This window comes from Esox lucius, chromosome 24 (assembly GCF_011004845.1).
Source record: "Esox lucius isolate fEsoLuc1 chromosome 24, fEsoLuc1.pri, whole genome shotgun sequence".
Taxonomy (NCBI): domain Eukaryota; kingdom Metazoa; phylum Chordata; class Actinopteri; order Esociformes; family Esocidae; genus Esox; species Esox lucius.
The window spans coordinates 9,675,833-9,690,425 of record NC_047592.1 but is presented as its reverse complement, the minus strand read 5'-3'; the positions used below and the strand labels follow the sequence as shown (position 1 = coordinate 9,690,425).

General features: G+C 45.2%; 2 protein-coding genes across 5 annotated transcripts; one reads left to right on the top strand and one right to left on the bottom strand.

The window, feature by feature from the left end:
• Window positions 1–272: 272 nt before the first annotated feature.
• LOC105020672 (eukaryotic translation initiation factor 5A-1) lies at window positions 273–6,872 on the bottom strand. Its single transcript, XM_010887870.5, has 6 exons — window positions 6,470–6,872; window positions 4,303–4,475; window positions 3,950–4,054; window positions 3,039–3,170; window positions 2,157–2,229; window positions 273–941 (listed from the first exon to the last, which is right to left on the bottom strand). The coding sequence occupies exons 2-5, from the start codon at window positions 4,468–4,470 to the stop codon at window positions 2,167–2,169; spliced, it is 468 nt and encodes a 155-aa protein (XP_010886172.1). The 5' UTR covers window positions 4,471–4,475; window positions 6,470–6,872; the 3' UTR covers window positions 273–941; window positions 2,157–2,166.
• A 1,774-nt stretch (window positions 6,873–8,646) lies between these two features.
• LOC105020674 (Y-box-binding protein 2-A) lies at window positions 8,647–13,242 on the top strand. 4 transcript variants are annotated; one of them, XM_010887877.5, is made up of 10 exons: window positions 8,647–8,810; window positions 9,910–9,973; window positions 10,108–10,141; window positions 10,339–10,428; window positions 10,700–10,957; window positions 11,220–11,305; window positions 11,492–11,714; window positions 11,883–12,044; window positions 12,175–12,231; window positions 12,663–13,242. In XM_010887877.5, the coding sequence occupies exons 1-9, from the start codon at window positions 8,732–8,734 to the stop codon at window positions 12,208–12,210; spliced, it is 1,032 nt and encodes a 343-aa protein (XP_010886179.1). In that variant the 5' UTR covers window positions 8,647–8,731; the 3' UTR covers window positions 12,211–12,231; window positions 12,663–13,242. The 4 variants fall into 4 exon arrangements, with proteins under 4 accessions (XP_010886179.1, XP_012995816.1, XP_012995815.1 ...); XM_013140362.4 differs by having other exon boundaries at window positions 10,339–10,440; window positions 10,721–10,957; XM_013140361.4 differs by having other exon boundaries at window positions 10,339–10,440.
• Window positions 13,243–14,593: the final 1,351 nt, after the last annotated feature.

Below are 14,593 nucleotides of genomic sequence, written 5' to 3'. Positions count from 1 at the left end.
CTACCGACTCTTGTTGGCAGCTTCTGTCTAAGGGTCCTCGTCTAGGCGCTGAGGGTGATGGAACATGAAGAGCCGATCGAGCAAACAAAGGACGTAGTCCTTTGGAATAGGAACCACCACCATCTTACACATGATTTCATTCAGACCCCTCAAGGGGGAAAAAAAACGGAAACACTGGAATTACCACTGGAGTATTGGTTCTCCCAAATGCAACTGTATTAATGACGCTTGTTCAAATCCTACTCAGAAAAGAAAAAACTGATTCTGGCATGTAGATCCTGACAGTTCTTTAATACACAGGATATGGTGATTTACTTTACACAAAATATTAAACAAGGGGCTCATTCAGAAAGACAGATCGCTTGGAAAATAAGATGGTAATGTATAGATGGACCTGACAACTCGCCAGGTTATTTTGGTGAAAATGGTGTTGGTACTTAACCTTACTTCTGTCACAAAATTCCAAGCACCGCTCTTGCTAAATGAGCCTCTAAATAGGACAGCATCACTCATCATAAATCTAGAGTTAAAGAAGCCCTTGATGAAACTGGGAAATTTTACAAAACAGACATTTGTGACATTTCCACCACCCCTGCCCCTGACGGTAGGTAGCTACCTGCGCCCTAACAGGTGGTGAGAGAACACTTCTTTTTCCTTTCTACCTTTCTTCTCCATTTGTTTTCGTCTGTACTGGTGCTGACTTGAAGGCTGTGTGCATGTATGCGTACAGAGAGAATGTTTTGCCTTTTTTTTTTTTGCAATTTCCAATTATTTATTGAAATTAGATTCTAATTTCACACCCAGAGAAAGGTGAGAAAGTACAGAGAGAGAGAGCGAGAGGAAGAGAGAGATTACAAAAAAGAAAGAAGAAAAAGAGGGAGACTGGCATTGAAGTGGCCTCATTCCCTCCTTAAACCAGGTCCAGTGCATCTTGTTAACCCCTGAAAGAGAGTGGGGAGGACAAGGAAAGTACAGGGAGAAAAGGAAAAAGAGGAGACAAAATGGAGTGATTGAGGAGGAGACATGTAGGGTAGGAAGTAGACAAGGAAGGAAGAAAGAAAAAAAAGTGGACAGTATAATTTAGTGTTCATCAATAAAAAATAAAAAATAAACAGTTGAGAAGTGATTTGAGGTAGCCTACAGTACTTTGAATGCTTGGCAAACACAACACTCCTTTCACACATCAAAATACAGTGGACTACAGCACGTTCAACAACCTTGACCTCACATTTCAAATGAGCACACATCACGCAAACACAAAGCATGGATGTATATACAAAAATATTCCAAATGCATACAGTGTATAAATACCAAAAATAAATACATATAAGCATGTAATAAGTGCATAAGGGGTAGGCAAGTCCATTGCTTTACAACTTCACAAATACACTAAAATATATGGAAAAACATTTAAGACATCCTCAGTATAAATTCCTGAGGGGTGTACAATATAGCAGGTTCAGTGAGTTAGCCAGCTAACTTTCCGAGCTATGCAACAACTTTAGACTTGTTTTACAAAGCATAAGCTTGAAATGCTTATAAATGTACTCAGAAAAAGTACATTGACACAGTTTTCCTAATTAAACAAAACATTTTGGGTTATTTATGGTTGTTTATTAAAGTTAACTCAGTAAACCTGTGTTGTAGAACAACCTTTGCCTGTGTTTTCCCCGTACAGTACACTACAATCAATATGACGTCTACACAACCTAGTAAACCGACACAAAATATTTGCTCTACGTTAACGCCAACATCTCAAAGAAATACGTAGCCCGTGCACTAGCCAAAGCGTTTCGGGAATGTCATTCGGGCAAAGCACATGCTTAGCTTTGGCAGAAAAAACAAAACACAAAATAAACAACGATACATTTCCAATAGACCATGTCAAATATTAACCCTAACGCTTGTCGTGTCAACACCACCGTAGCTCAAGGCCTCCGACAGAGATGCTCTCCGAAAAAAAAAAAAAGCACTCGTGGAGTTGCCTTCCCTTTGGTCCGTAGACACAACTGTTAGACACTGTGCGCGTGTAACGCGATAAAAGGCACGCGTTCTCCGGCGTGACACGCGCACACCTGAGCCGGTCGCGTTACTCATGCTGGCGCGCGACTGAGCGCTGACAGGTAGGTAGGGGTACAGGAAGGTTCTGCATTTACCTGCAGTGTCTTATTTGGCCATGGCCTTGATGGCTACGGCAGCCTCCTCATTCATGGCGGACAGAACGGTGATCTGGAAGACAAGCACAAAAGGACGTCGTTTTTAATTAAAGGGACAACTTCGCAGGGTGCAGTTGCCAACTGATATCTTCCCCCCGGGGCCTGAGGTAACCACGGCACCCGAGCAGCAACTGAGCAGCAACCGCTCGACTTCTACAGACAATTTTGGCGAGGGGGGGGGGGGGGGGGGGGTGAGTGCACTAGATTTGACTGTCTATCATTGGGGAAATGTAACTCCCAGAAGTATGGCTTCAGTGTGTAAATAACGAGTAAGGAATTTCCACCAATCACACAATGGGCACATGAAGATTGTGCATCTACATACCAGAGGGACCGAAGACTGGGAGAAAAACTACAGATGTGCAAAACGGTGGGAGTTACGGGGGCGGTTTCAAAGGATCAAATCAAGGGGAGTGGTGGAGAAAAGAAAAGAGGGGTTTGGCAGATATCTTGGTCGCCGCACATCTGGCACCTTTGCAGACACTATATTTCTGGGGGGGGGGGGGGGCAAGCAGAAAAAGCACACTTGACATGACTGGTGTTTGGGATTTCTGACGAAAATGTAAGAATCTGCCCTTATTCATTTTCATTTTTTGAGAGAAACCTAGATATGGGTCACGTTTTAAGGAGATGAACAGCAACAGAAAAAAATAATAATAATCCAAAACAACCTCATATTACAGGAGCACTTTTGACTAACAGCTTACGCAAATGCAAGGCAGTGTGAATGTTAGACCAACGATGTGTTTCTGCACATGAGACATGCTAGCTAACAAGTATGATCAGGCATCTCTATTGGAGAAGCATCTTGATTTCACTGACCAGTATCTCCTCTCCAGCTTCATACTTGGCTTCAATCTCTTTACCCATGTCTCCCTCCGGCATCTTCAGATCCTCTCTCACCTCACCGCTGTCCTGGAGCAGAGACAGGTATCCGTCCGTGATCCCAATCAACTGCAACGCAAAGAGAGGAGGGAGCGGAAGAAGGAGAAGAGGAGGGAGGGGAAGAAGGAGAAGAGGAGGGAGGGAGGGGAAGAAGGAGAAGAGGAGGGAGTGGAAGAAGGAGAAGAGGTGAGAATTACGACCTGTTCTGAAAGACAATACAACGTGTGAAAAAGCTCCTTTCGGTTCCAGTCTTCCCTGTGATTGTGAAAGCCATGCCAGTCGACAAATTGGAGTTCCTGTGTTCAGCACCAATCAACAGAAAGACAAACCTCACCCACAGTGAGACTCCCACCCCAATGAGGGTGCAAACGAACACAGAAAAAAAAGATCTGCTACCTGCTCGATGTTCCCCGTCTAGCTCGAAGGGCCGTGCCAAACACTTAGACTCAATCTGGTGTAGATCAAAGGCATTTCGGTCAACTGTTTTGACACTCCTACGCGATAATTACCCCCACCGCGATAATTACCTCCACCGCGATAATTACCCCCACCGCGATAATTACCCCCACCGCGATAATTACCTCCAGGACAGAAATGCTGAAGTGTCCGCTTAGCCGGTTAACTGGCTAGAGCGAGTTTCCATCATACAGCGGACACCTAATCAATCCCCTCAGACGTTCCACCTCGCGTCAACAAGAGGCAGACGAGTGAGTCAGGGAAACACAAAACATGCATCAGCAGACCTTTCAGAGAGTGAGTGTTCCCCCCGGATGACTGTCACATACTGGCAATACCTCTTCCTACTTCCTCTGCTGTCCCTGTCCTTGTTTGAAAGGGGAGCCTCTCACCTGGTAGTCCATTCTCTTGATGTTGGGAACGTCCATGTTGTGGGTGGAGGGGCAGATGTCCTCATACTTCTTGCCATTGAAGATGTCAATACCGACCATGTGGACCTGATAACATAGAACCCCCTCACATTAAGGCAAGATGTATGCAAAGTAGCACGTTTAGCATAACACACTGCAAAACGTATGTATGGACGGCATGAACGTCACACCCAATTCAACACAGACATTTTCTCCCCGGCCGCTCTGATCAAAGTCACCGTGTCCGCTCAGAGCATGACATCCTCGACCACGCACACAAACCGGCCCGAGTAACTAAAAAATAAACGATTCCAGTCAGATCGGACGGCACTGACCTTGGCGTGGCCGTGCTTGCCGGTCTTGGAGGTGGACATTTCCACAATCTTGCAGGGCCGTCCCTTCAGGACCACAAAGCCGTTCTTGCGCAGGGCTGAGCACTGCTGAGGGAAGGTGGCCGATGCCCCGGCATCGCCGGTCTGGAAGTCAACATCTGCATCTGCCATACTTGCTGCGGAGGCCGAGATGCCGCGGCGGGGACACAAAGAGAGGGAGGTCAACAAGACTAATGGCTGGTCAAGTAAACTGCTTGTAATGACATCATTGGTGGGTGGGGTGGGGGTGGGGTGGGTCAAGGCGGTAGCTAATGAATCAGGTGTCCAGCATGTCATATATATGTATTTGTTGTTACTAGTCCTACGACTGATTTTTTAAATTGATTTCTAAAGAAATACAGTTTACTCGCACAAAACCTATTTTTTGTGTGTAAATGCAGACTATTCATAAGCCTTAGAACTAAGTTGGTCTGCTGCAGGGCTGCTCAATCCTATTTCCGGACAGCTACCGGAAGGTTGTCTTCCCAACCCCAATTTAACAACCCTGATTCAAATAATTAGCTAGATGAAAAGTGACGTCAGGTTAATCACAGCAGGGGCTGGAGAGGGAATCCACAGGATGGTAGCTCTCCAGGAACGGAGCCGGCCTGGTCAATTCTCTTTAAATTCCTGGTCTCAAGTGAAATGCTTTGGGATTATGCTCTCTTGACAAAAACAATCAGTTCAAATAATAAAACAACCATACTTCGTGGAATAAGTGAATTTTTTGTACCCAGTATCTTTCAGAGAGAATTTTTTTATTATTACATAAAAAATGTATGAGCCGACTCACAGCCATTGAGCGAAAAAGAGCAGACTAAAAAAAGTAACAGAAACATGGCACCTGTTAATAGCTGCCACAGTCGGCCACAGCCTTTCACTAGCAATGTATATATTCAATCATTGGTAAGCCTTCTCCGTATTTATTTCACTGAATTCACGCCCAAACAGAACCACTTTCAAATAATTCACTATTATATGTCTACACGCTAAGTGTGAACAGCCGAACTATTCAATGTCGCGGAGAACGCACGCGATCCAAGGAAAGGCCCCAAGTCTAGCCAACAGCAGTGCACGCGTGCGTCACCCTTTTAGTTTTCTTACAATATACCAAGAATATAACGGCCAACGTGGTGTTAGAATAGCCTAATGGCAAAGGTGGAAACTGATACTCGCCTAAGACAAATCCAGACAAATGTATGGCCCCAAATATCAATATTCTAAGAAATCCACTATGACTTCATTTAGAATGTAGCCCTAATCATTATATTGGGGTTTATCCACGGCTTTTGACGGATAAGGCCACTTTGAGACTAGTCGCAAGCACAAAAGAAAAATTAACATATCCTTACGGCCATTACGTTAACATGTGCAGTCACAGACAAACTGTCAGGGCCACATTTTTTGTATCACGCGTGTCTTGTCCGCAGTGTCTGAGCCGATTGCGGCCTAGTGCGCACAAGACGTGAATGTGCTGTCGGGGATAACGTCGCTGCATGCATGCGCACTGCTCACGGGCTGAGGCCCACTAAAACACGGGGGCTCGGCTCCAATCCCGAGAGGCAAGTGCAACACACTAGCCATTGCGGTGTGTTCAATGTTTAACAATAACCACATATGAGGGCATCTTGGTAGGCTATTGATAAAATGTAAAGGCTACGTGACAAGTAGCTAATTGGGATGTAGTAGAGCAACTAGAGTAGCCTAATATGACTAAGCTAAGCTAATGCGCATGATAAGGCGTGCAAAGCGGTATGTTGAGTTTCTGTCCAAGTTATTTTGGTCAATGTCTATGCGTAAAACCGTCCCAGCAGGGACATGGATGACATTATAGATATGGTGGGCTGATATTGCGAAAACTTTATCAGTGAGCATGGGACAATTTAACAGCGTATTACGCATAGGTTATCAAACTCGAAAACACACGATTGGTTGGAGGGTAATCTAACAACACAATGTTATTGCAAAGCTACACCTAACAATGCTCACAAGTGACCATGTTGTGTAGCGTTAAAATAACGGACAGCTATGAGCTGCTCATACATGAGCAGACATGCACTGAGTATGCAATGTTATTTTCACGCAAGATCACGCCCGTTATTTTCATTGTATGATAAGTAGACTAACTTACCCGGTATACTAACGTTTCCACAATTTAGTTACTCGGTGCAACTGTCTAACCGTCCCCCTTTTTATTTCTTTTTCTCCTTCTTGCCGTCCGTAGCTAACGGGTGTCTGGCTGGTTTACCGCCGCGGTGCTTCTGTCTGTCGTGCCTTTTTCTCCTAAATCAGCTCTCTCTTTATTCTTCTATCATTCCAGTCGCTTCCACTATCCACCCTATTTTGTCCTGCGGCACGGTCGAAATCGTTCTCGGTGGGGGCACACGCTTGGGTCAGTCACCAGCCTTAAAAGAGTGGGAACCCTAAACCCACACTGCCTGTAGCCTAGCAAACTCTCCACCTCTTGCTCACTCCCTCAACCAGCCTTTTTCCAAATACCCATGAAATGAACCTCAGCAATATGGTGCTCAGTGCGCAGGCGTGGTAAGCCTCAAACCTCATATTCTAGAACAGAGAGGGGGACGCAATCACGCGAACATCTAGAGACATGAGATGGAACCTCTTGTCCAAGTGTTCTCATAACGACCGGGATATTAAATAAATCTACTTTGATTTGACAGTGGTGCGCAGGCGTAGTCACCCTCAAACCTCTGTAGAGCAGGGACGGACTGCAATCAAGCGAACATCAGCAAAAAGGAATGGAACCTCTTGTCCAAATAGTCTCAGAATAAGAGAGAAAGTATTTGAATGTATCTGGACTGCGTCAAATAAAATTGTTGTTTTCATCAAACAAGCCCTCGAGCATGCACTAATCATGAAACTCCTGTAATTAATTTAAACATAAGTCCTCTTGGGCAGCTGTTTCACGCAACGCAAACACTTTGCATAGCGACCGACACTTTGACGTTGTTGAAATAAAACCAATAGGCCTACTCTTTATCATTATTCACGCTAAATGCAATATTATATTATCTTTTTGTTAAGTAAACACATATGTTTTGCTGTTTTTTATGTTTAACATGCTGCTAATGTAAGGTAGGCCTAACGAACTGTTTTGTTATTGGTATATGTATTTACTCTTCGTGATAGGCTACCTGGGGTGGTAGTGCCCCAATAATGGCATTGACGTGGTGGTAGTCACAATCAGTGCCCAGTGGTTGACTCGATGAACTTGGCAGTTTTCAGATGCTCTGCATGTAGTTAAATTTAGCTCAGTGAAACATGAATCCAGTGACCTATGTTAGGAAGGCCAGAGGACTAGGTGGAGACACTGAGGTAAAATGGAGGGGTGAGGAGGTTCGGGCCAGAGGACTAGGCTAAGGGGCACGTAAGTCTGGGAATTGGCCGGTCAGTGGGCAGGGACAGTGCATTTTATTAACGTGTAAGCCTGGCCGGCTGTTTGTGCTGACTGATTTGGCTTAGGACTAAACATGTGTTTAATATCATTGAGGACTTCTTGAGTTGAAAAAAAGATCTGCAACAGAGACAGGTGCACACAGCGGTATGGCTTTTAGCAGTGGACAGACACAGGATATGGAGGCTTTTTAGCATACATTAGTGAATGACCAATTAGGATAAGCCTAAAGATGCATTAGGCTATAGGCTACTTTGTACACACACAAACACATACACACAATATATATATATATATATATATATATATATATATATATATATATATATATTTATATATATATGCGTGTGTGTATATATATATATATATATATATATATATATATATATATATATATATATATATATACTCTTAGTCTTAATAGTCTGGATGCATACATTTTTAAACACGTAAAAGTCATCTCTGGATTTTACCAAATCTATATAGAATCTGGTTTAAATTCGTATAATGTGAATAAATAGAAAAATGTAACGAACTTCTATCCATTTAATCCAATCGGCCGAAACTGGGCCCAAATAATTTCGTTTATAGTGATAAGATAAAAGAAGCATAGATATGTTATACATATAAAGGGTGAAATCATTGTCTTGCACTAGGACTCTACATTCTTCTCCTATATATTTCTATACATTCAATAGGTGTGTCAAAATCCAGATACTATATCTTAAAAAACTCCACCCGGTTCCCATGCTTCACCGGCGTTCACTTTCAAACCTGCCACATTTCGCGGCCTGCTACCTTCCAATTGCCTTCCATACCCAGCCAATGAGACTGCTGGATTGGCTATTATGAAACCAATGAGGGCGCGGTTAAAGTCGGGAGTCCTGGTAGGTTGTGGGCATAAAAAGTTTGCTGTGGCGGCCTGAGCAAAGTTTGGAGATTAGGGGGACGTTATTGTAAACGTGTTTCCGTGAGAGTATGACGGACGCAGAAGCGCAGAGCGCCCCAGCGCCAACGCCGGTGGAAGAACAGCCACAGCCGGAGAGAAAAATTATAGGTAGGGGAAGTAGAATTACTGGTGACAAATGTATATTTGAAGTTGAAGTAGTTTTTGAATGTTCTTCGTCTTGTTGTTTACGCATACGTCACAGCTACGAACGAAACCGACATGGGTCTGGGTCTGTGTGTGCGTAAACATTTCGGTGAATTGGTCAACTAGAAAGTGCGTATGTTTTTAGTGACTGATGTCAATTGTGTTACTCATATGTAATCTATACCGGCAACATACGTCGCACACCCTGGTCGAATTATGCCGAGCCCAAGTAGTTCTTGATGTTTAATTTCTCGCGTTCCACATGCCTAAATTTACGCACGGTCTTGGATTCATATATTTTCATTATTAAATGGTTACTCCACCTGACTGCGACATTGCTGATTAGATACATTTTTTAAGTTTTACGCAAAAGCATATTGTTTAATCTCAAAACAAATGGTACGTTTTCTCAAATGACCCCTCGCCTGCGTATGGTTGGTTATGAATGGGTCCTTTTGACCCACATTGGCTTTATCAGAATAAGTTATTTTAAATTGAAATTTGACTAATAATGGGTGAATGTTGACCAAAGTTGTCAAAATGAGTTTCATTTTACTCAGATGTCACGTGTTCGAAGGTTCGGTCACAGGTGTAGGCCATTAGGTCTGCCCACATGATCAGCGATTAAAGTCTGATTTTCAATATGAAGGTCTTTTGATAAGAACATCGGTTGCTAGTCGCTAACGTTTTTTCGCAATACACTGCCTACAGTGCAAACGATGTGACTCGTTAGAAGAAACTTTTAAATAATCTCATTTTGAGGATCGAACATGTATTTTAGCTGACAAACCTGCCAGCTATTGAATCTATAACTACAACTGTGTACAAGCTTACTCAGGAAGCACAAACTTGTCTCTCTTGACCTAGTCCACATTCGTAGTGTTAATGATTGACAAACCCCATATCCTGCAGCTTAGTTTTGGCTGATAAAAGCCGTTTGAGATAAGGGAGAATGTTAAAACGGTAATACAATAGACTCTCCCTTTCTGAAGTCTTGAAGTGCCTTGTCGCATAAATATTTCCTTTAATGAGGGCTGATTATGTAATGCGATATTTGTTGCAGCCACTGCAGTCCAAGGCACTGTGAAATGGTTCAACGTGCGCAATGGATATGGCTTCATCAACAGGTACTGCTGAACGTGGCTGTCCCATATGCAGTTCTCTGTGGGACAGGTATCCTTATTTGATGCTGTCACATGGCCACAGATTGATTGATTGATTTGTTCGTCATAACTGATCAGATTTTCCCCCCTCCTGTTAGAAATGACACCAAAGAGGACGTCTTTGTTCATCAGGTAAGCTAAGTGAGACAGAGTCTGACGCGGAGTGCCAACTGCCTCATTCCCCCTGTATCAAATCAAGTCCATCAAATGGGTTTATATCACCGGGAAACCAAACGTGCCTGAACCGAGAGGCGTTGGCTTTAACGTGTCCCTTAAAGTTGTTGTGGCAAAATGTTTCTGCGTAACACTAATGAATCCACTCCTGTTAGACTGCCATAAAGAAGAACAACCCCAGGAAGTTTCTTCGCAGTGTTGGTGATGGGGAGGTCGTTGAGTTTGATGTGGTCGAGGCCGCCAAGGTAGGCAAACCTGTAAGGAAGAACCCCCCCCCCCCCCCCCCCCCCACACACACACACTTTCATTAACACTCCCAGCTTAGCCGGGAATCACATTTCAGCCTCTGTAGTTTTAAGCCTTGTTCTGTTTTCTGTTTTGAGGTGTATGTATAGATTTAGTTTGCATTTGGATAGGGTTGCTTAATTATCGGGAAGGATTTAGTCACTCATGTGTTCCATATTGTTGGTGAATTCAGGAATGTCGTTGTTCATGATTTTAAATCTCCCCTACAAGCTCTCTCTCTCCCCCTCGCAGGGCTCCGAGGCGGCCAACGTGACTGGGCCGGGTGGCGTTCCTGTCAAAGGCAGCCGCTACGCACCTAACAAACGCCGCTTCCGACGCCGCTTTTCCCCGCGGCCTCGGCCTGGCGACGAGAAGGGGGAAGGGACGTTGGGCCCCACGTCCGAGGGTGAAGGGGGAGGGGAGAACGGGGGAGAACGGCCCCCGCCGCGACGACGCAGACCCCGCCGGCCCAGGCAGGAAGGGCAAGAGGTGAAAATGACTAAAGGGTGGCTTCAAAAAGAGCATCCTGAACATCCCTTCCCTCCTTCAACTCACCTGTATTGAGAAAAACAAAGGGGCTGACTGGGAAATTGGGAAACTGTGTTTTTCTGTCACTGTGGTCGACTTGAAAATGTTGTTCCTCCTCCGAAGACTGTAGGAGTCTTCAAACGGTTGAGGAGGAATGGACCTCAAATCATTTGCGTAGAGTCTGTTGTCACTCCTGAAGTGTTGCGCTGTCTGATCTCTCCAGGGCGAGGCAGGGGAACAGAAAGAGGGGGCGGCAGACAGTGAACAGCAGAGGGCGCCGTCGCGCCGGTTCAGGCCCCAGTACCGCAGGTGAGGCCTGTGACTCAGCAACTCTGCGAGTGATCTTAAGATAGGATGTGCGGGTGTCCTTATGTCATACTCATTTAAAGACCCTTTTCTTTGCCTGTAGGCTGAACCTCCAAGACTCATCATGGTGTAGTTTTGGCATGTTTTCGCCGCATGATTTTTGACAATTGACTGCCGTCTGTTTCTCAGGCCATTCCGCCCTCGCCCGCCCCCCAGGGAGACTCCTCAGGAGGGCGGCCCTGCCACGGAGGTCCCGGAAGGCCAGACAGCCGACGGGCAGAAAGAGGTGAAGAAAGACGCTCAGGAGGGCGAGCAGACGAACGGGGAGCCGGCCGGCGGCGATGGCCAGAAGCCCCGCCGACAGTTCAGCCGACGCCGGCAGAGGAACTCTGAGTCCAACTCGGTCTCTAAAGTGAGCGACATAATGGACACTCGATGGTGACTGTAAAGAGGGGGGGGGGGGGGTGTCGTGACTTGAGACTGCTGTGCTGGGTCAGTCTCGTTTTGAAAACCACGTCTCCCCTCCCGTCCGATATAATAGAGTATTACCCTGCTAAGTTGGATTCTGTTCATATGTCAGGATGGGACTGAGAAGCCAGACTCTGGTTCCAGCACTCCTCCGCAGACCTCGAAACCGACGGACCTCAAATCCACCCCGAAGTCGTCCCCTAAAGGCTCTCCCAAGATGTCTCCAAAGACCTCCCCCAAAACCTCCCCCATAACCTCCCCCAAAACACCGGAGGTAAGAGGCCGGTCTTCATGGCCCTTTTCGATACACTTCTGCTTTTTTTTTCCTGACTGGTCCAAATCGGTCTACTTCCGTCTGACTGCAGACTGTTACAGCAGTGTCTGAAAGGTCGTCTTCATTACAGGCACCTGCCACTACAGTTCCAGTGGCCGCAGAATGACCCTGTGACCCCAGGCAAGAGGTGGGACCCTGTGCTAAACTGGTGCAACCTTTTGAGTAGTGAGGTAGAAACGGGTTTTTGGGTTGTTCTTGTATTATCACTGCAGGACAGCAACCTCACAGGAATGTGACCACTTGGTTTATTTTTAAGCGGTACATTTTTATGATTTTGGGCTTTTTAGAGATGTTTTCTGAAGGCACCAGGTGTTTAAGATGTTCCCATTTACCTGTGGGACAGTCCGGTGTATGCTTGTATTGCAGTTGTGTTCGGTTGCCGCGAGTGATTGGTCACACTGTGGGACCTGCAGCTTGTGGTTGGGTGGAAGTTCTGAGTAGCATAATTTTGTGTTCCATTCTGTGTGTTCTAATGTCGTGTCTCTGTGTTCTCTGCCCTTCTGTGACCCCGTCTGTGTTCCCTGTGTCCTCTCCGCCCCTCCCTCGTTCTCTCTGTAGGTTAGGTCCTAGGGAGGGTTAGCTGGGGGCCCATTTCAACACATCCTGCACTATCCCCACCCCCTCCCTAGCACTCTCCCCTGGTAAACCCCCACCCCAACCTTTTCTTGTCTTGTCTTAGACACCGCATGTATGAGGATGGGCAGCGAAGGGGTAATATAGGGGGTTAGGTGTGTATATTTAGATGTGAGAGAATACACCTTTTTTAGATAAATGTCTAGAGGAAAAAAAGTGAACCTGCTTGGATGCCTAGTTACTCCATGAAGCCCCAGCTAGTTTTCTTTAATTGACTGAGAATGGGCACAAGCAGTAGAGGAGCCAGCCTCTATTTAAGTTTGATAACGGGGGAAAGCGACGCTGGTGTGTGAGAGCTGTGGTATCTCGCCACCCCCCCCTAGATTCTAAAAGATGCTGACGCCCGCCCCCATTTGATAATCATGGACCGGGGGGCTGGTTAAAGAAATGATTGTCATTTTTCATTTTGTTCTAGTTTGTCATTTTTGTATGCATTTCTTTTGGAGGGGATCATGTGCAATGTCAGTTCAACAAAATGTCAATAAAATCCTGTTTGCAAAAACAATTCGGTCATGTTAATGTCCACGATAAGCATGTTGAATGACTTGAAACATTTATTGGGACAAAACAAGTAATTCAGACATTGTAATTCATAAATTTCCAGCAGCATCTAGAATGGCAGCTTTGCACCTACATGCTATATTAGGAAATCAAAATTATATTTGATTAAGCATGTGTAAGCAAATTGACCAATCATAGCAATAACAGCAGGGCTGTCTGAAATGTTGTTGCCCCTGTTTGTCAAATTGGGGACACCTCACACAAAACAAGTTAAAACACTTCAATTTTTCACACTTCATAGACATTACAGGTCCGCTTTGTACAATTGCTCAGTAGCTACAAATCTTTGAAGACACAAACCTATACAGAATGGACAGCAAACCTCACACAATAGTTTGGGGACAGCTTGCCAATACCGAAGCAACCAAACCAAGGCCTATTGCATTTCAACTGGATTGAGGTCTACTTTTTGGAAACCACTAAGTTTGAGTGTGCACTTGGCCCAGTGTCATATTGATACCAGACACTCTCTGGAGTGGGTGAAGTTAGTGTTTGTAGACCCTTGTACCATTTATTTTTCAACTAAGTGTACTATTTACATTAAGGATTACTTACATGATTTGTTCTCAGTGAAAATATCGTTCCTGTAGGCTTTCCAACAAGTCTCATTGTCCATTTCATTAACTTTATAGACTGACCACCACCGAAAAGGGACTTGGTTGGTAGACGTGGAATAGCAAGCCTGTTACGAGACTCCAAATTGTACGTTAACTTGATCAAATCTAAAACAATACACATCTGTCGACGAAACACCATAGCTTTGCCCGCTATAAAAAGGCAAAGGAATCCTCTCTGGCTGTTATAATTGGCTTCTCCGCCTCTGAAAACCTGTGACCTGTAGATAAAGTGCAGGAATACCAAAGTCTCTCAAAGTCTCTCTTTGTAGAACATCCGTGTGTGTTCACACAGAGCAAAATCTCCACCCCCAGCCTCGTACGTACACCCAGGGGCTAATGCCTCAAGGTTCAGACGACTTGTTCCTGAAAACCGTTCCGTCAGCCGTCCCCGGGTTTCTCTGGTGATCTCCTCGCCCTCCTTAACATCTGGTGCAACGCCTCGTAACGTTGTGAAAACGTCGTGCAACCCCCGATTCTGCCGTTTCCCAGTGGCATCCATTGCACCGACCGTGGGTCCCGTTCCGTCCAGAATCCGTTGCCCTGTTCCCCGATCCAAACGTGATCCCACCCGCCCCCCTCTACACGGTTCAATTTGCCTAAAGACAAGTTAGTGAAAGGATCCTTAATTTTTTGGGGGGAATCCGACCCCAAAACTACCCTTAGAACCCCTTTCTACTC